The sequence below is a fragment of the Hemicordylus capensis genome, chromosome 6, assembly GCF_027244095.1.
Source record: "Hemicordylus capensis ecotype Gifberg chromosome 6, rHemCap1.1.pri, whole genome shotgun sequence".
Taxonomy (NCBI): Eukaryota; Metazoa; Chordata; class Lepidosauria; order Squamata; family Cordylidae; genus Hemicordylus; species Hemicordylus capensis.
In genome coordinates this window covers 60,948,075-60,969,270 of record NC_069662.1, presented here as the reverse complement: position 1 = coordinate 60,969,270, position 21,196 = coordinate 60,948,075, and the positions used below count along the sequence as shown (strand labels likewise).

General features: G+C 43.5%; 1 protein-coding gene across 1 annotated transcript; it reads right to left on the bottom strand.

Moving 5' to 3' along the window:
- Positions 1-2,796: 2,796 nt before the first annotated feature.
- On the bottom strand, positions 2,797-18,675 carry FOXI3 (forkhead box I3). The gene is made up of 2 exons (XM_053263717.1): positions 17,913-18,675; positions 2,797-5,257 (listed from the first exon to the last, which is right to left on the bottom strand). Exons 1-2 carry the CDS (start codon positions 18,592-18,594, stop codon positions 4,665-4,667), a joined length of 1,275 nt encoding a protein of 424 aa, XP_053119692.1. The 5' UTR covers positions 18,595-18,675; the 3' UTR covers positions 2,797-4,664.
- Between the last annotated feature and the right edge of the window lie 2,521 nt (positions 18,676-21,196).

Sequence of the window (21,196 nt, the reverse complement as noted above, 5' to 3'; positions counted from 1 at the left end):
ATCTAAACACATCCTTTGTGCTTAAAGCGTTTATCTGATAAACCAAATGCTGTAAATGTGATGGCGAGCACTTCTGTGACTGGGAGGCTCTGGCACTGGAGTTACATTATGCTTTTTCTTGGATAGACGGTGTCTGTATTTATCTAGAGCAGAGTTTCTTACCCATGACCTTTGTAGCTGGGGATGATGGAAGTTGTGGTCAGCTGCAGAGGCATCAAGCGGCAGCCCAGCCTCTGTTGCTGCCCCCCCCCGCCCCGCCCCCTGAATCTGACATATAATGCAGGGTGCATTTAGCCACAACCCCCTGCATCATATGTCAGATGCAGGGAGTGTGGCTTCGCTCCCAAACAGGGCCACGCGTTTGCAGCGTGGCCAGGAGCGGGTCTCCCTGCCTTTACAAGGCACGGAGAGTTGCTCTGGCTGCTGACTGATTTTGCTTGCAAATGGGGCCACGCAGCCCTATTTGCAAGCAAAGCCACGCCCCCTGCATCTGATGTATGACGCAGGGGGTGTGGTTGGGGCACCAAGCGCAGCCCCTGATTGGCGGCAACCTGGGTACTTTGAACCCATTTGCTCAGTGGTTGCTCTGCCCCTGGTTTTAATCCAACCACATCTGGGGACCCAAGGTTAAGAAACCCTGATCTAGAGGGGATTTTTACTGCATTCTGTTTTTACCAGCAGTCAGAGATAGGGACTTTCGGTGGGGGGGGGGGGATAAGGAAAATGTTCCTATGCATTTTTCTCACTCACATAATTTTTTTTCTCAAAAAAGATTACTATACATTTTTTCCTGATGCCAAGTTCAATCAAAATCTATTTACAGCATGCAACTTGACATATATTTAATAATAATGTGTTGGCTTTGTTGGTGATTTTAAATACATTTTATTTTATTTTATTTTTTAAAAAAGTATTGGCTTTGTGTTTAAATTTTGGTATACTGTGTAAACCACCCAGAGATGTTTATGCTGGTTGTTATAGAAATACACAAATTAAAATACAGTAACTAAGTAAATAATAAAACACTGTATTACTTTTGTGTTTACAAATCAGTAAAATATAAATGCACACTCCCACACACTTCCTAGGGATAATCACCTGAAAAACACTAATTACAACTTTGAAATTGCCACGCTGGCCTTGTATTGCATTGCCATTCATTCATTGTTACTAATGCATTTTATGAAACTGAATTTTTAGAAATTGAAAATTTTTCATGGAAAAACAAATCATAGGAAATTTTTCAACGTCACATCTTTGCTGGGGGAGATCTTGCTCCAGTGAGTGGTTTTTCTGCTCCAATGAATAGTTTTTAACATTTGATTTATATCTAGTCAAACACATTTAGAATTTTACTTTTCACTGAAGAGCATTTCTAGCTCAGAAGGTGTCAGGATAAACTCCGTCATATTAAATATTTGTTTCTCCTGTGAAAACAGGAGAAGGACAAGGCATATCTCTATTCTGATCCACAGGACAGTTTTTGTGTGCCTATCAGGACCACCTTCTCCAATATCAACCCACCAAGCTACAGCACGATCATCCTCAGAGGCCCTTTTCTGGGACTCACCACCTTCAGAGTTGAGGGACCACGAGAAGGCTCTTCAGCTGGGCCACCCCAACTTTGAAATCTTCTCCCTAGAGATTTGCCTGACACAGAGTTCGATGTCCTTTCCATACCAGCTGGAAACCTTTTCTGTTTGTCTGGGCATTCATAGATCTTCTTAAGCCTTCTGACTGTGTTCATACATAATGCTAGCTTATTTAGCTGCTTCACTGCTCTATATTGTACTTTTTAATTGACTTCTGTCATTTTAAAAAATGCAGTGTGAGCCATTCTGGGACCAAAAGAGCAGGATAGGAAATCTCCTAAATAAAAAGCAGAAAGATTAATAGTGGCTGGGATCCAAAGAGCCACTTAGGCATGATTGACTTGGGTACACGCAGTGAGATTTCTGACTTCTGTCTTTGAACAGCACACTCATCCTGCATGCTGTATCAAAATGTTTTAGCGTTGTGCTAATGTCAAATCTGATTTGCTATGTGACATGGGAGGCCCTGCTTTTTAAGAATTAAACCCCAAACCCCCTTGGGCACAGAATAGGTTGCACTCCTGTTTGGATCCAAGCTAGCCTTTTACATATATGCAGGCCTACTAATATCAATCGTCCCATGGGTGAGACTTCCCAATCATAGCATCGACAGTCATCAGAGGCAAGAAACTGACTCTTTTCCAAAACCCTGTTCATCTGGAAGGGTGAGAATTTAGTTTCAGCCCTCAAGTTCACTTGTACCCAAATACAGATTGATCCTGCTTTCAAAAAAAAAAAAAAAAAAAAAACCACTCTGGAAGCCACAATCAGCTTGATCCAGGGGTTTCTCTGTGTCTCCTAAGATCTTGTTTTCACACTTTATTCACGCCAATGGAAGGAACGGATCTGGACATACAAAAGGAATGAGCTCTATTTCCTATTTCCTCCATTGAAATGAATGGTGAGCTTGTGGTCAGTAGTGAAGCTCTGAAAACATATCAACCTTCCAGGTCTAAAGCAGTTTGCTGAACTGGAGTGATGGTAGAAGAACACAATTCACCAGGACATTCTCCTGCACAAGCTCCACTGAAATGAACTGTGCATGAACTATTCAATAACTTCCCAGTGGTTGGTGCTCTAAAACTCCAACAGAAAGGTATATTAATGAATCAATACTGTTTTTTCTGAATGCATACAATCCAAAGCTGTTATCATTAGTTGCAAAAGAAAAACAATGGAAGGTAAAGATTTTTTTAAAAATGTAACAACTTTGAAATTTTTATTCCCAACATTTCCAGATTTTCTTAATATACTACCAAAGAAAAAACAAACATAAAACTTTACGAAAGCATTATAAATAAGTACAGTTCCAAAATCATAATTTACAAATAAAGACTCATGTAAAAACAAGTTTAGAGTAACATATTACACACCAGGGTACTATTTGTATAAAAAATACCAAAGGTGTTTGCTTTCCTGCTAAAACTGGAAGACTAAAACTGCATGTCTTTGGTTCTAAGCGTAAGTAAAATGATTGCTCAAAAAACCGAGTCCCTGATCCTTGGCACCTAGGAGTTTACATACCACCTGGAAGCAAGGGCTCATCTACCTGATCAAACAGCCCTTCCAAGACTGCACTGCTCTAGAACACAAATGCAGAATTGCATGTTTGAATGCTCACCCATAAAACAGACACCTCCATATAGAAAAAGTAGTACAGCAGAAACTTTCGCTAGAAAAAGCTGGTTTTCTATATGTTCTGGTAGAGATTCAAATATATGATTGAATTTGCATTCTAAAGTAGTTCAGTTTAGAGAAGGTTCTACCACATGTCTTTTCTATTCACTCCAAGCCCACAAATTTCAATAAAACTTGCTTCCATAGAAGTGCACTTGGAGTCGTGACTTCAGTGTAGAACAAATGCTGAGGCTGCATAGAGTCCCACAAAAGTGCACAGTGCCTTTGTCAGACAGACTAGAGCACTCCCACACTTTTGGTCTAGGAAAGGCCTGCACAACAAATAAGCCAAATACAGGCCTACAACCATGTTTGCCAGCCCACCAGGGGCTCAATAAGCCGCCTATGTTTGGTGCCTGCCGGGAGTCAACAAGTGCCCGCCAGGCCTGGTCTAGAAGCAGAGGCATAGGGACTATTGAGCAAGGGAAGACGACTGTCCCAGCCGCCAAGGCACCTCCTCCCATACCTAGCTGGCAAATGTAGTGCTCACTGGCTGGGCGCGTAAGACACATCCCTCCCCTTGCCAGTGTTTAACTGAAATGCTGGCTGGGCTGGTGGTGGGGGAAGCCCAACCAGCCAGTGTTGACTGGGGAGGATGGGAGAAAGTCCAAATGGACCCTCTTCCGGGCAGTGGCCACACCCCCTGCATCTGACATCAGATAGAGGGGGTGTGGCCAGTACCCAGGATAAGGCCAGTCAAGGAATTAGGGAAAGGAGCTCCCAGTCAGCAATTCAATGAAATACTGACTAGGGGAGCTCGGCAGGGGCCCACTGGCCCCATCCCTGGTAATGGCCACACCCCCTGCATCTAACATCGGATGTAGGGGGCATTGACAGTCACAGGGGGCAGGGTTGCTGCCAGCAGGACTATGTCCTCTGGCTGCCCAAGTGCTCCCTACACTCCTGAACAGAAGCCTCAATAATCATTATTGGCAAAGGCACCTAATTTTTTTATATTGTTCAAGGCACTTGGTAAAAATTTCTTCATCCATTTCTTTTACTTGTAAACAGAGGCTTTAAAAAAACCAAGCCTCCTTCCTCCCCCTCCAATCCAACAAGTAATGTATTTCCAGCTACTTTTCTATTTGGTCCTTTTTCTGTCTATTTTTTTGAAAATTTAGATTTCATTTAAACACTGTGAACTTTGAAAACACTCAAATTGAGATAACCCTCCATTGCAGAACCTGGTGGCATGCGTGCAGTACTTCAGAAATACTGAAGTTCTGGTTGTACCATGCAGTTTCATCCATCAAATGTCAAAAGTCTGTTGTCTCTGGAAATTAGAGGTGTCTTGCATGGAGTTTCTTTTCGGAAAGAAAGGCGAGGTTTTCCTGGATGCCGAACAAACTTGGCCTGGTTATTGTCTTGTGTGAGCAAGGCTGCCTGCCTAATGTCCTACACTTCTGTGCCCTCCCGCGCATAGATGAGGCTATTGACTGTGAAGTTGTATAAGTGGTTGTACTGGCCTGTCTGGCTACCACTGCCAGGATGAAATGGGCTGTAGTAGGCCCCAGTGGGCCCTGAAACTCGCTGCAGCTGCTCTGCAGGAGGGGCTTCTTGGGAGGAGCTGCCAGAAGGGGTAAAACTGCTGCCGCTCAGTGGCCCAGCAGCGAGGTTTCTGTGGTGCAGTTCACTGCCGAGGCTCCCTGGCAGGCGGCCGCCTCCATTACTCAGCGAATTCATGCCACTGAAAAATGTGCTGAGGCAGCTGGGTGTGGGCGAGACAATCACAGGCGGAGAGGGGCTTTTCGAATGCTCCCTTACGGAGGACATTGGCTCCAGCTCAGTGGAGGGACTCCCGCCACATGGTTTTCCTGAAGCAGATGAGACGGGGTGACCTTCCTCAGACTTCAGAGTCCCCAAGGAGGAAACTGTAGAGGCCACTGTAGGGACACTGGGATCAGAGCGCCTCTTGCGTTTGCGACGGAAATTCCCATTGTCAAACATCTTCTCACAGTTTGGATCCAAAGTCCAATAGTTCCCCTTTCCTGAAGGATGACAAGAAAAGGGGTTGTTGTTTTTTTAAGTGGGGGGAATAAAACATTTCCTGCAGATACTGTAGCAGAATCACATAGTCCCTAGGTATGATCTCAGTCACTTCCCACCCAATCCCTAGGCTTGCGTACTTAGTTTAGAATACCATTAAAACAATAAAAAAGCAACACCCACACACCCACCACAGTTCCCCCTAGAATCAAGAATTAGAAAGGCATATTAGGTATAACTCACGAAATATAAAGTCTGTCTGCTAAACAAGCAATTATCAGTTGCTTAAACTGCTTTTTAACCAGTTCACTGATGATCAATTAATTCTTAAAGCATGTCTATTACCAAAACTCTTTGTTCTCTATATTAATATTAAAAAATTACCATGCAATAAACATTTATCAGTCAAAAGGGAAAAGCATATTTAATATTTTATTTTTCACCCTCTGTTACATTAACACCAACCAAAATAACCCCCCAAAATGGAAATTCATATACTCTTAATTTGAGACCCACCAGATTAGCTATTGATAAAGGTTGCAGACCTGAAGTATTAAATACAATTCTGAGAGCCATAATTTGCATATGAGAATGTGAGATTCAATTAAACTCACAAGGAAGAACATTTAAAACAAGTTTCAAATATACAAAAAATCACTTCTGAAGGTGGATGAACCTGAATACATGGCAGAAGAATATATGGCAAAATATGTGGCACTCTGAATACGTGGCAGAAGGCTTTTTCACTCCAATCATGCTGAAATGTTTTCATCTATAGATGGCTTTTATATTACCTTCCATCTAGTGAAATAACCAGCACACATGGTTCTGGAAAGCAATGGGGCTACTGGATCAACATGTAAAGGTAAAGTGTGCTGTCAAGTTTATTTCGACTCCTGGCGCCCACAGAGCCCTGTGGTAGAATACAGGAGGGGTTTACCACTGTGTCCTCCCGCGCAATATGAGATGATGTCTTTCAGCATCTTCCTATATTGCTGCTGCCCGATATAGGTCTGGGAATCATACCAGCAGGGATTTGAACTGGCAACCTTCTGCTTGTTAGTCAAGCATTCCTCTACTGCGCCACTTAAGGTGGATGTACAGCCCTCTATTATGCATAACGGCTGGGTGTATTGTAGTGTGTGCAGCTGTGTGTGTTCTTTTTAGAGGAGGGTGAGATAAACAGAATTAAAACAAAGCCAATAAATATCCCCATCCATGTGTGGACAGCTACACAGGAAGGGATGAATCATGGCCTAAGTGTTTTGTCAGTAGTTATCATCAAGAAACTTAGTGTGATTACTGTATCCTGTTGCCAGACATCAACATATAAAGTTTGAAGCACAGGTTGCTACGGCTTCATGTGGCCCTTGGCTTCTAATGAAGAGTCTTTTTTAAATGGACATAATGATCAGCTTCTCACCAAGTTCTTCTTTCCTTAGAGCAGTGCTTGTACTTGCAGCAATCTTCATAAAGTTACCTTGTTTAACAGACATTTTTCTGAGAGCAGAGATAGGCTTTTTCCACTCCTCAAACAGGTGAAGCTTTTGTGTTGGTATCCTGATCCAGAATAAATATGAGATGCCTGTGGCAATATATAAAATCTATATCGTCTAATAAACGTGAACATCACAATTCACAAACAAAAATATTACATGATAATAAATTTAAACCTAGATTGAATGGCTCTTGAATTTAATATCATGTAATGCTTTTGTTTGTGAATTGTGATGTTCATTTTTATTAGATAATATAGATTTTATAGATGGCCACAGGCATTTCACTATTGCCACAATATAGATTTTATATATTGCCACAGGCATCTCATATTTGTTCTGGGATCAGGATACCAACACAAAAGTTTCACCTGTTTGAGGTGTGAAAAAAGCATATATATCCTCTCTAAGAACAATGTTGCTGAGAAGAGAAATAGAAAAATGTTTTGGGCCCACCATTCATGCAACAGCAGCAGAAGCGTCTCCTCCTCCACCACCTTTGAGCCTGTAGTCACTACCATTGTACTCAGAGACTTTATAGTCCAATGGCAGTGCCCACTTCTTTTTAGGCAAACATAAAACCACTTATTTTCTGCCAATATAGTTAGTTAATTTGAAAGAAAACCATCCCGCTTCCTCTTCTCTCCAACTTCAAGCAATGCTAAAAAAATGAGCCTTTTCTCACAAGCAATGAGAAAGAGCTACCGGGTTTGCAGGGAGGAAGCCCTAAAGAAGCTCACTTTCCCGCAGAAGAGCATTCCGCCATCCCTGGGCAGGCGGATCACCCGCCCACACGAGCACCAGCTGATGCCAGCAGCTCCGAGGGTCAGGGTGCCGTGATTCACCCACCCCCCACCCCCTGGAGCTCCGATACTGCACCGCACGAGTGCACGGTGCATTATGGGGATTCCCCCCTCCCCACGGCTGTCACATGATCAAAAAAATGCGGTTAAGGGAGCATTCACTCCCTTAACCTTGTTTTGAAGGATGACTCCGTAGGTGGGTTTGCCACCGTGGTGCCTCCGAGGTCAGGCCCGATCCTGGCCGTTCACACGTGCATGCAAAAACGGGCTGGGCTCCCTTAGCTCGGTTTTGCATAAGCATGTGAACAGCCTCATTATTTTAACCAGGGTGTAAAGCAGGTACCTTAGGTCAGCAGGTGCATGGGCTGACTAATCTCAGGCTTGAGCCCTTTGCTCCAATTCCTGCAATTCATTTTTACCTCAGGAGCAAAATCTCATTCTGTAACCAGCCAGGTTTCACTACTCCATGAATCAATGGTCAAAACTCCACTAATAAATTCAAGACCTTCATAAATGCTAGGGTTGAAAGAACCCCACACATCGTTATATAATACATTTTGTTTTACACACACGTACTACTTCCTAATTTTCACTTTTGACTGCAGCTGCTCATGTTGCATTGGAAGCTACTCCACGGAGTCTCCCAGCTTTCAGGAGTGGCTTTTGGGGAACACAAGGTGATGATAAATTTTGGTGCATGTGTAGGTCTTTTATTATACAGTATCCCTCCTACCCAATTCAACCTTAACCACGGTCCTTTCTGCACAATCCCTACCCTCTGCTGCTTACTAGTTGAACTGGATATTATCCTGTGCTCTGCAGAGAACAGAATATCAGAGGCCAAAATATTTATTACAAATGAAAGCAATCATTTCCTTCCTCAGTATTTACAGTTCTCTCTGGGGTTCTGCAATGAAGTCACTCCCCACCCACACAATAGTTTCACCTGTTAGGATGCAGAATGTGTTTCTTTTGCAGATGGAGACTCACATCATGGATCTCAGGTTTGTTATCATGGTGGATAGCTGGGGTTAGGCAAGTCTCAAAACCCAAGCCTGCTCAACAATTCAGGCCATACAACATATTACATTAAAATGCATAGCATCAACAGCAGATTCCATCTGAGGGCAAGCAGCAGTTTCTGTGGCACTGGCAGGGGTGGATTTTCATTGGGAAAATATTGCAGGGGGTAAAAACCCACACACCCCCTGTCTACACCACAGTTCAGCCTTGTCAGAGCATTCACAAGACCAGCATCTGTGTGGACACCACTGAAGGCGTCAAATTAATATGGTAAAAAAACTAGAGTGACAATCTTACTTTTCCCCATGTTGGACAGAATTAAGAGCTCACCGCTTATGAACACTTGCTGATAAATTTAAAAAACAGAATTATTCAAACTCCAAAAGCCTCTTGCCAAGAAAACCCAGTAAAGGCCTTACCTATATGCATTTTCATGAATGAAGCATAAAATGGTTTGGGCAGAATGAGTTTCCATCCTAGCCAGCAGCATACAAGATGCAGACAGGATAGAGAAGATAGGAGTTGCTTCTCCTAAGTGACCCAACATATATCATATTTTTCTGCAGAAACACCACAGCACATAGGTTTAAAAAAGTTGTTTATCGCCACCTGTGGCATTTAGATCGATGCAGCGTTTACATATTTCCAGAGCAAGCCAAATTTTAGGTACCAATTTCATGGGGGGAAATGGCGCCCAAATGGCATAAGAGTTACACTGCTAGTTTCAAGCTGACAGTTGTGCAAACAGCAGAGCAGACTGGAAATAGAGCTGCAGCCCGTGAATTTGAGGTGGATGAACGATGCGTTTGTTGGTGGAAATCGGAAAAAGACATAGGGACATAGGAAGCTACCATATACTGAGTCAGACCATTGTTCCATCTAGCTCAGTGTTGTCTACACAGACTGGCAGCAGCTTCTCCAAGGATACAGGCAGGAATATCTCTGTCCTATCCTGGAGATGCCAGGGAGGAAGCTTGGAACCTAGATGCTCTTCCCAGAGTGGCTACATCCCTTAAGGGGAATATCTTACAGTGCTCACCCATCTAGTCTCCCATTCAACTTTTAACAGAGGCTCCAGTGCTAGCATTTTATTATGTCAACCGTCACGCTATTGAAACCAGTTGAAACCAGTGGCTTACTGTTCCAGGATGCTCACAGATGCAGAAACCCGATATGCCCAAATTAAAAAAGAGTGCCTGGCAGCAGTTTGGGCATGTGAGAGGTTCTCAAAGTACCGCTTTGGGCTGGAATCCTTTAAGCTCTATACAGAACACAAACCTTTGGTGCCACTGATAAATTGCAAGGATTTGGAGCGGATGCCAATCTAATGCCAGAGACCTCCTCAGAATGATGAGCTATAATCCTTTTGTTGAGAACAAGCAAGGATCTTGTAGCAGCAGATACTTTATCACTATTGAGCGGCAAACATTTGTGCAATCACAAATAATAAATATGGATGAAGTTCCACTGGTGTTTGTCTGTCCCCCAAATAGGATTGTGAATGAAAAAGGAGAAAAAACAGTTTCCATATCGACAACTGGAAATGAGAAGACATCTTTCACATGCGTATTAGCCTACACTGCGAATGATGACAAACTAAAACCAATGCAAATGTTTAAACTGAAAACTATCCCGAAAGGCAATTTTCCTTTGGATGTTGTTGTTTGCGCTAATGAGGAAATGTGGATGTGCGAAACCATAATGTTTGAATGGCTTCACACAATTTGGCGGAAAAGAAAAGGAACTATTTTTTTCAATCACGCAGCATTTTAATAATGGACTCAATGTGTGCACATTTACTGGATTCAGTTAAAAATGAATGCAGAAAGGTATCGGCTACACTAGCTGTGATTCCTGGCGATTTGACCAAAATCTTGCAGCCCGTAGACTTATCCATGCACAAGGCATTTAAATGTGAAATAAGAAAGCACTGGGGAAATTGGATGAGCAAAGGCCTGCATACATTCATGGACAGTGGGAAAATGCGCAAAGCAACCTACAGTGAGGTCACAAAATGGGTTTCAGAAGCATGGAAAGCTGTTAAAACTTCTTCAGTGATTTCTGGTTTCACAGAAACTGGAATTATACAATCTGAAAACACTGAAAGAGATGCAATTAACATTTCACAAGAGGACAAAAATTATGAGGAAGCAGATGATCCTGAAAACTAAGATGAGACCTTGTTAAACCTTTTTATTTCAGAGAGCAATAATTCAGACTCTGAAGGGCAATTTAAAGTTTATAACTTTTGTAATGTGATGTGGTAAAACAAAAACAAAAATGAAGGTTCCCTATGAAGTGAAATGGGAAATTTCTTCAATGTGATGTGTTAAAAAAGATATGTTCTGCATTTATGTCTTAATTTCCTTTCATTGTGTAAAGACTGATGAGGACCAATGATTTATGCTGCAATGCAGAGCTGCAGTAAAATTTTAAGCGTTCTTCAGCATAATTGAAAAAATAATGCATGATGATGTTCCTTACAGTGATGTGGCGTTTCTGCTGAGTTCTTAAATTGGTTCAGCCTTTTTTCTTTAGTGTGCCGTTTCTGCTGAAAAATACAGTACTGGATTTTGTCCTCTTTCCGTTTTTTAACAAATCTCTCTGTATGAAGACCTTATCTCAAATTTTCCCCGACCTCAAAAGAAAATCCTGGGATTAGGCTGCAGTTGTGACAATAGTATTCTGGTTAAGTAAGGATTTGAACCTGACCTCCCCTCATCCCAACCTAACTCTCTATTTATAGACCAACAGAGAATAACATGAACGAATCAATCAGTCAGTGAATGAAACCTCCCCTCTTTCCAACTTTCCCTTCCAGAGCAGAGCCTTCTATAGCTTTTGTGGGACCCATGGCAAAAATAGTTTGCAGTGCCCCTCATAATGAATCAATATTGTTCCAGCTTTGCCAAAGCTAGAAGAGTCTCTCTTGCTGTCAGGGTTGATAAAAATCGATTATTTGATTTTTAAATAAAAGTAATCAGATTTTAAAATTTTGATCTGATTTTAAAAAAAACAATTCATAAAGAACCTAGGTCAAATATATCATCATGAATATTAATCATAACTTCTAATTATATTCTATGAACATGTTAACAGTAGTATATGGGGATGAGAGATAACAGACCTGATCAGGTGGTGTACATGCAGCACACACACACACGCACACACACACACACACACAGTCAAGCCCTTGCTCTCCTCCCCCCCCCAAGTGCAAAGACCTTTTGCTGGGCTGACCTTCTGCTGAGTTTGTGGGGCAAGAGAAATGCTATAAAGATGAATGTTATGCCCAGATGTATTTATACTTTAAGAGGGCTTTCACTGCTTATCCCTCAAAGATGCTTCAGAGAAATCGACAGAGTGGTAAGGTTTCTCTGGGGAAATAACAGGCCTCGGATTGCTTACAACAAACTCCAGCTAGCGGCTGATAAAGAGGGCTTCAACCATCTTAGATTGTATCATAACATGTTTCTAATTGTACAAGCTAAACATTGGCAAACTAGCGCGGCAGGGGAAAGACCAGGATGGGCTCAGGAGCCTCAGGTGGAGCTAGCGGAACTGAAACCTTTAGAGGGCTGGGAAGCGCTGGGCTCTAGATACCTTAAGCACCCCCATTACCAGTCTCCTACAATACTAGCAGCCCGACATGCCTGGAAGGATCTGGCAAGAAAACTAAGCTTTGATCCCTATGCCCACGCGGATATGACACTGTGGGGAAACCCGCAAGTACTGATAGGCAAACAGCCAATCTTATGGAAACATTGGGTAGGAAAAGGTATCAGCTGTTAATCACAGCTGATTAATGAAGACGATAACTACAAACCCTTCGCACTCTTGCAAGAGGAGTTCCATCTACCACTGGCGAATGCCTGGCAGTATATGCAACTGCAACATAGCATATCTGCTCAATTTGGTACGGATGCCTTGGCAGCCCCAACAACTCCAGTTATATTAGTGCATGCCATTAAGATGTCCTCTCTCCCAAAACTACATAAATACCTCTATGCCTGTGTGCATGGGGACATGGACCCGGGATTAGAGCTACTTAGGGACAAATGGAACCTGGAATTTACAGACAAAGTGTCCCCAGCGCAATGGCAAGACATCTTAGGTAGTACTGAATGCAGCTCAGTGGATCTCAAATTGCATCTAATCCGACACAAGAGTATTTTCAGGGCCTACTGGACTTCTCTACATCTTAAGCGATTAAAAATGTCCTCAAATAGTAACTGTTGGAGATGCAGTAATCCGCATGCCAATTTAGCACACCTGTTCTGGGACTGTTCCATAGTGCAAGGTTTCTGGAGGAAGGTTATTATGTGAATTAACTTAGTGTTGGACTCATCCCTTGCATTGAAGGATCTGCATGCAGTGTTGAGGTTTATCCCATCTGACTGGGGTCTAAAATCCAGTTCTAAACAGTGGCTATGGCAGAGTTTGCTGGTAGCCAAGAGGTTAATATTGAGGCAGTGGAAATCTTCCAATCCCGCTAGGTGTGAGGACTGGGTGCAGGACCTGCTTGACCTGGCAGCACATGGAAAATGGGCCCTCTTAAAAGTAAATAAAGTGGACAAATGGTCAGAAATCTGGCACAACTTCCTTGAACTATTCTTAGAACAGAAACCCCTCTGATGTACCCACACCAACTAATGCAACGGTGAGTATCCCTTCGCCTCTCCCCCCCTCCCCTTCTGCTTTCTTTCTCCCTCTTTCTCTTTCCTTCTCTCTTTTCTTTCCTCTTCTCCCTCCAACCAGTACTGAGGGGGGAAGGGAGGGCTGGGCTCGGGTTGGGGGTTGAGATTGGGAGGGGGACTGGGAAAGAGGCTGTAAAATACAAAATGTCAAAAAACATTAAATAATGAAACAAGAGAAACTCAGCAGGCTAGCTCTTTAAAAAAAAACTTTCAGGCTGATTTTCATCAATAAATAAATAAAAGCCTCCCCCCACCCCACCTCACAAAGTGCAACAACAAAGAAAGTCAATGAATGAATAGAGGATTTGTGGGGGGTGGGGTGGAATAGATCTGAGCAAGGAGGAGGAGCCTGGATACAAATGCATGTGATGGGGAGGGGAAGGGAACAGAAAGTAAAATCAAATGTGAACAGAACATAGGAACATAGTGAGCTGCCATATACTAAGTCAGACCATTGGTCTATCTAGCTCAGTATTGTCTTCACAGACTAGTAGTGGCTTCTCCAAGGATGTAGGCAGGAATCTCTCTCAGCCCTATCTTGGAGAAGCCAGGGAGGGCACTTGAAACCTTCTGCTCTCCCAGCCCTATCTTGGAGAAGCCAGGGAGGGAACTTGAAACCTTATGCTCTTCCCAGAGGGGCTACATCCCCTGAGGGGAATATCTTGCAGTGCTCACACATCAAGTCTCCCATTCAGATGCAACCAGGGCAGACCCTGCTTAGCTATGGGGACAAGTCATGCTTGCTACCACAAGACCAGCTCTCCTCTCCATAATTCATGCAGTCCTGAGGAAACTTTTTCTGAGTGTATCTTCCATTGTTGAAGGGGGAAACCTAATATGGCAGCAGGCCATAAAAGAGAAAATATTCCATTTGGGAATATTTTCATCACGTTCCTGTACCTGTGGGTAAGAAAGGCCTGTGTGCAAAAGGCAAACAGTGCAACAACAAAATGCAAGGCCTGGTTGCCTGAATGAAACAGCATTAATATAAGAAATGGGTACCTATTATAGTGTGTACCTACCTTCTAAAACAGGCTCAGAACAGGGTTCTGTGATAGGCACACCGTTCTAAGCAACTGCTCCCTTAATTTTCCCCCTTCAGACAGCCCTGATCCAGATTCTTTATCAGCCCTAAATGTCCAAAAGGTCATGAGTAGATCACTTGTCCTTAAATGGATGAATGTGGGCTGCTTTAAGATGATACTTTCCCACCTATCACTTAAAACCCCAGCAGCTTGCTTCTTAAGATGGAAGATGAGTCATTAACTGTTAAAAACGGCTAGAAATCCTTAAGCCTCCAAGTCTCCCAAAAATCTCTGACTCATTCACCAAAAATTAAATTTTACGAAGCTGAAACACTTCTCTGCGCACTATTCCCATTTGTAACACTTGCTGAAGACATCTGGAGAGGAGATCTATTGACCATTTTCCATGTTCTACAAGCACTGGAAACCTTCCCATGGCAGGAAGCATTTTGAATTGGGGCATCCTCAAGTCTCCCTGATACCTCAATCAGCACTTCTCCCTGGATGTGGTACTAAGAGTCTCCTGCTTTTTCTTCTTCTTCTTCCCCAGTATCTCTCCTCTCACGAACAGTGACTTTCCTTCTCATCCTAGTCATTCTCCCCCCAGATCTCCAGCACATTTTTCAAAATATTCCTCACTATTTCAAAGAAAAACTTGCATTTTCTCTATTCTGAGCAGGCTTAAATAAAGGGAAAGTGCAAGATGGAAAAACTTTAAAAGAAACACAGAGAGATCTTTCACACAATAGCGACAATTAAAATAAAATTTAAAAGACCTTCATTTCCACATCGTAATGCTAATAATAGAGTGGGAGGGAAGAAGGGATCCCTGATCTTAATTTAATTCACAGCCTATCAAGCTTCATTTCAATGGCAAATTCCATTCCAGGAAAATATAACTAGTTAATGAGAATGTGCCATTGAATGTGGACGAGCTCCCTTCTTTGCTAAGTAACTCATAGCGGAACCATGGGACTAACTTTCAGGGCAGAGAGCATGACTTTCAACCAGACAACCCACCCAAATCTCCATCCTTGGCTCACCCAACAATGGCAGAAAGATTCCTCAGAACAGAAGTCCTCTCTGTAGCACTTCCTTAAGCCATCTAGCTTAGTTTCTAGTATGACACATACCCCTTGGTCTACTACAGGAATTCTGGCCTGCTCTAGCATGGTTTCTCTGCTCTTTCTAAGGCACAGGATTACTCTATGCTTCCAAATTATTCATCTTGACTTCATTGCCAAGGAATATTTGCATGCTGCAGGAGAGTTGGGGTCATGCTCTAGGGGTCTACACTCCCTCCCTCCACACAAGTTAATGGACAGACCTGTTGGGCCTCGCTTATTAAAAACTGGTGGCCAAACTAGGTGTCACAGTGGCAGCCATGTTTGATGTCTGCTCTACTCACAGGGGTGAAAGTGTGTGTGTGATGGGTGATTTTTAGATCAGAAGGGGTGCATGGGTGAGGGACGCTGAATATTCTCTACTTCTAACCTTCCTGTGGTTATTGCCCCAGCCTCTTTTCTCTCACTGGGAGAAAAAAGCACTGTGACATCAAGCAGACAAGGCCAAGGGTCATAAAAGTACCCTTTCTGATGGAAAGTTTTTCTCCAGTTTGGATTTAAATGAGGCAGAAACTGGAATTTAAAAATTGCTGCCCCAAACCCCATCAAATTTGGCCACAGTACTACATATTAGAATACATCCAACAACATTGCCCTCCAGTCTAGGGGGGAACTGATCATGCTGGGAAGGCAATGGCATCTTTCAGGGGAGCTCATCATGATCTTCCCATGGAGAAATCCCAATACGTTTCTAAGGAATCTCAGACTTCACTATAACATAGTTGGAAAAGCACTGGCTGAGACGAAAGAAGTTAATCTGTAAGGATGCAAGACGTCCAGAGTTGGAGGGCGGGGGCTGAGCTTTACAGACTGAAAGTGGGGCATTCCTGAGGGAAGGATGGCCCTATGGGCCCTACCTATTCTCCATCCAAGAACACAACCTCAGTAAAGGAGAGGTGACTAGGTGATTTTTAATACATCTCTGTGTTGTACCATAGATTATCCTCTCCTCAGGGTGGATTTGATTTAAATCAAACTGATTTAAATCACGATTTAAATCACTAGCAGGGTGGATAAAAATAAAAAAAATCTGATTTAAATCAAAAAAATCTGATTTAAATCAAAAAAATCCGATTTTTTTGATTTAAATCGGATTTTTTTTATTTTTATCCACCCTGCTAGTGATTTAAATCGTGATTTAAATCGTGATTTAAATCAGTTTGATTTAAATCAAATCCACCCTGCCTTTCCTTATAGGCCAGTGCCATGATGGTGACTTGAGAAAGAGACTGCTTTTCTATCAAGATCCTTTAAGTCTACTTCTCAAGTTCCAGAGCTGATGGGAAATATTCCATTTGTTTAACATGAACTGCATGCCATTTTGGATTTAAAAAAACAACAACTTGAGAGTGGGATAAACTTTGTAATAAATAAATAACATCTTATGCTGCTACAAAAATCCAGACACAGGGACAGGATTGCTCATAGGAACATTGATACTAGAATATGAAATGTACAAGCTCATGTCTTGAATACGCATCCTTATATCTCAGTCCCAAAACACAAGAGCATATCTCAAGATCACTTAACACAGCTTGCTTAACACATTCACTATGTGCATGCATGTTTTGTGCTTGTGGTGGGAATTCTAATTCGCAGTAGTTAGCACTTAGCAGCATGTCCAAGGATTGTCATTACTGTGGATTAAATAACTGGAGGTTAGAACGAGGTGCAACTGTGCACTTTGTGAACAGCCCCATTCCTAGACCCGCCTTTCAAGTGATCTTAATGATTGCAGAGACTAGAACATAGCTCCAAGGCACGGAGAATCAGAGCTAAATACATGCCACACACAGAGTTGATTTCTGATCTCTTGTGCTCTATGTTAATTACTTCAGAATAACGTCTATCTCGCTACCATGGATTAGAATCCTTACTTCACCGATAAGGGGCTGGGGGGAGGACACAATTTTGCCAAGCACCCTGAGTGATCCCATAGTAACTAGAAAAGGTTAAGCTGGATTAAGTAGTATTCCTCACTTGGTCCACACTTCATCCTAAGAAAACGAGCATGCTCCTATGTCTGTTTAGCTGAGAGTAAAGAGTCTTATAGGATCTACTGCAGTGTATGGATAGGACTGTAGCCCCTAGTTGGAAATCAACAGAACTTACTTCTGAGTAAACCTGTTTAGGATTGCAGTGGCAGTCGTGCAAGCAACGCCCACTAAAACTGAACAGGGTTTACTTTCTCATAATCTGTACCATCATCAGTGCTCCCTCCAGGGCCACCTGCATGGGAGCGCAGGGGTCTTACTTTCCAGTCAGTCCATCATGGACTGACCAGGGACAGGAGCCAGCCTAGATCCTCTCCTGCCAGAGGTTATCCATTTCGGGAAGGCGAGATCTTGGAACCCAACCCCAGGCCAGCCTCAGGCCGCGCGAGCGCTCGTGGCCCAAGCCCTTTGCCCACTCTCAGAAGCTGCCTTTCCCCGCGTATGCCTTGGGAAGAAGAAGGAAATCCCCCGCTCCTCCCCTCCCCGAAAACGCACCCGGGTCGTCCTCGTCGCGGGGCACCTTGCGGAAGCAGTCGTTGAGGCTGAGGTTGTGGCGGATGGAGTTCTGCCAGCCGGCCTTGCTGCGCTTGTAGAAGGGGAAGTTCTCCGCCACGTACTGGTAGATGTGGCTGAGCGTCAGCTTGCGCTCCGGCGCGCTCTGGATGGCCATGGCGATAAGTGCCGAGTAGGAATAAGGCGGGCGCACCAAGCGCAGCAGTTCCTCCTGGCTCGCCAGGCTCAGCCAGCCCAGCTCCGACGGCGAGGACGACGGCGATCCCGAGCCAGCTCCCGCTACGCCCAAGAGCTGCGGCCCCCCGACGCCCCGCGGCGGGCAGCCGTAGGGCAGGAAAGGCGCGCCCGAGCTCCCGGGACCTCCGCTGCCGCTGCTCTGGCCGTAGGGCCCGGCGCCGCTCATGCCCCACAAATAACCACCAGCGCCCGGCGGCGCCCCGTAGTCGCCCAGCGTGTAGGTGGCAGCTGAAGGTCTCTGCCCCGACGTGCCCGCAGCTGCCGCGGCTGCCTGTGGGTAGACGCTGAAGGCCTCGCTACAATACACGGCCATGGCGGGCGCCTCCCGAGCACTGCTGCTGCGAGGCCAAGGAGCCAAGGGGCTTCTGGCGGGCGAACGGCGAGCAGGCTGCGTTTGCTGGGGCTGCTGTAGATCGCCGGAGCTCATAGCCCAGGCGGCCGGGACAGACAGGCGCGGCGCAGCGCAGGTGTCCTGCCCTGTCCCCGCCCAGAATTTCTTCTCCGAGGGGAGTGCCTCTCGCCCCGTCCTTATAGCGCCTAAAGTCTCTGCCCAGCCTTCCTGCCCGGGGCTGGTTGAATGCAGGAGGAGGAGGGGCTCCTCCAGCAACAGTCGAGGGTCGGCGTGGCAAAACTGGGAGGCTGCGCCCAACAGGCGCCACCACGAAAGGCGATCTTTGTCTGTCCCGCCCCTCCTCTCTGCGAAGTGCTTGCAAACCCACGGGACGCGTTTCAAAATGAACCCGTCTTCAGCGGAGGGAATAAATTTTGGAGTTTAGCGCTCTAAACTGTCGTAGGAGAAACGAGTCTCGTTAATTTTCAGTTGACGTTTACTTTCAGTGTAGGTACAGAGGGGGGTCCCAGCCCAAGTGGGCGCTTTTCAACCCGAGATTCTGCGTGTTTGCTCGGAAGTAAGCCCCACTGATTTCAATGGGACTTGTTCCCAAGTCATAAGATTGCTACCTTCGGAACACAACCCCGAAATTCAGGCTTCGATATAGATCTAGGTTTTGCCTTCACAACCACACTAGGAGTGGAGGAATAGAATCGTGTGTGTGTGTGTGAGCGCACTTTTCAAGGACCCTTACAGACTTACGGAAAGCGACACACGACTTGCAATTTTGTATCTGTAGAACTTGGATCAAAAGAAACAGAGCAACTTTTTAAAGACCGGGAGCAAAAAGGCGCTACCGAATCCAATTTAGTTCTGCAAGTGAGTTTTGAGGCATTTATCTACACGGATTCACTTTGGAATGACTCGGAAGCCGGTCCCATAATAGTATCATTTGAAAAATTCAGTGGGTGGGGGAGAGAAGGATGATATTGTATATAATAAACAAAAGCAACTCTATTCAACTCCCGTTAACTTTATTTCAAAGCCTGAGTCAGTGTCCATTTCCAATTCCTCAACTCTGTTTCGAAAATGCCGCCCATCCCACTAAAAAGTCGACTCAGGCAATCTTTGAAATTCATTATTGTAATTTTCGAGAATATATTCTCGAAATCTGTATTAGTTCGATTTCTGGTGACATTACTTTTTAAAAAATGGACCGGCAAATTCTTTTAATTCCATTTATATCTAGAAGTCACATTAAAATAATGAGTTGTAACACTATTTTCCCCCACTGATTCCTATATTTTAATTAACATATGAAATAGTTGCATTGTAATAGGAAAATTATACATACTGATACAAAATCTTCATGTAGTTCATGAAGACTACAATTTTGGTACGAATACATCGTTAAGTCACAGATATATCATTTATTATCATCAACAACAATCAAATAAGCATTACTCCGACGACTGAATGCCTTTCTTCTCACTGCCTTCATTGACATCGGGTGAGAGACTGTCTGTCAACGGATGTGCATAAAAAAAATTGCATGCGGCGGGGGGCGATGATGAGATTCTTTTGCACCGGGCAAAAATAACATTCTTTTAAGAGAATGTGTTTTTAAAATTCTAATTTAGCTTAACTTATCATTTCACCTTTGCTAAATAGCTAGGAGAAATATATGTATGTACGATATGTTGACTTGTTAAAAGGAGCCTTTCTTAATTTATTTTTATTTATTTATTTATTTATTCGATGTCTATACCTCCCTTCCAAAAATGGCTCAGGGTGGGGTTATTACACAAAGACATAACAAATAAATAAGCGGGATCCCTGTCCCCAAAGGGCTCACAACCAAAAAAAGAAACGTAAGATACGATACCAGCAACAGTCACTGAAGGTACTTGCTGAGGGTGGATACTAGGGCCAGTTAATTCCCTTTCACCATTGTACACACTGCTCTGAGAGCGCCTTCAACACAGAATCCCCCACCCTATTTTTGCTGAATGTAGGTGATCACTCTTTCCCCTGTAATATTGCATTGCTCAATAAATGCATTACTCAAAGCACAATCTAGTTAATATTAAATTCTTCTGGCACATATTGATCTCAGTGGCTTTGATCTAAGTACCTAACTGGATCATGTTCTTATATCCCCACCCCCCCACAGCGCCTCCTTGGCAGAATTTCGCCAGTTTATGGAAAACTTTTGTAGTTCAAAAGAGTTTTCTACCCACGCTTTTCAAACACCTTTTAAAATTATTATTTCGCACGTTATTCTCATAAAATACACGTAAATCCTCTTTTTGGACAGGCCGTCTTTCCAAATTATGCGAACATTTGTTTTGAAGCGACTTTTTCTGGAGACACAAAAAGGATACATCGCTTGTAGAAGAAAGCAAATATATTTCATTCTTGTGCTTCTGAAATGGATATTTATTTATTGGAAATATTATTCGGAAAGGGAAAACGCTGTCATTCTAGCCTTCTAACTTAAAGCCTGATTCTCGGGAGAGTTACTCAAAAAGCAATTTCTATTTAAATTAATAAGGCTTATTTCCAAGTTAATATATTTGGGTAATGTTTCCCCTCATCCCGCCCACTTTGTTTTTTGAATGTGAGCATCTTCAGGACAGCAGAACAGGAGAAAACGTTTGGGCATGATCCAGTTAAAAAATAACTTCTAAGCACACTT

What these genes read in the sequence shown, in the direction of transcription:
- FOXI3 (XM_053263717.1), bottom strand. Translation starts at nt 18,594, where the DNA reads ATGAGCTCCGGCGATCTACAGCAGCCCCAGCAAACGCAGCCTGCTCGC. An exon ending in CCGCGACGAGGACGACCCGG is followed by an intron (nt 5,258 to 17,912) that starts GTGCGTTTTCGG and finishes GTCATCCTTCAG; the next exon opens with GAAAGGGGAACTATTGGACT.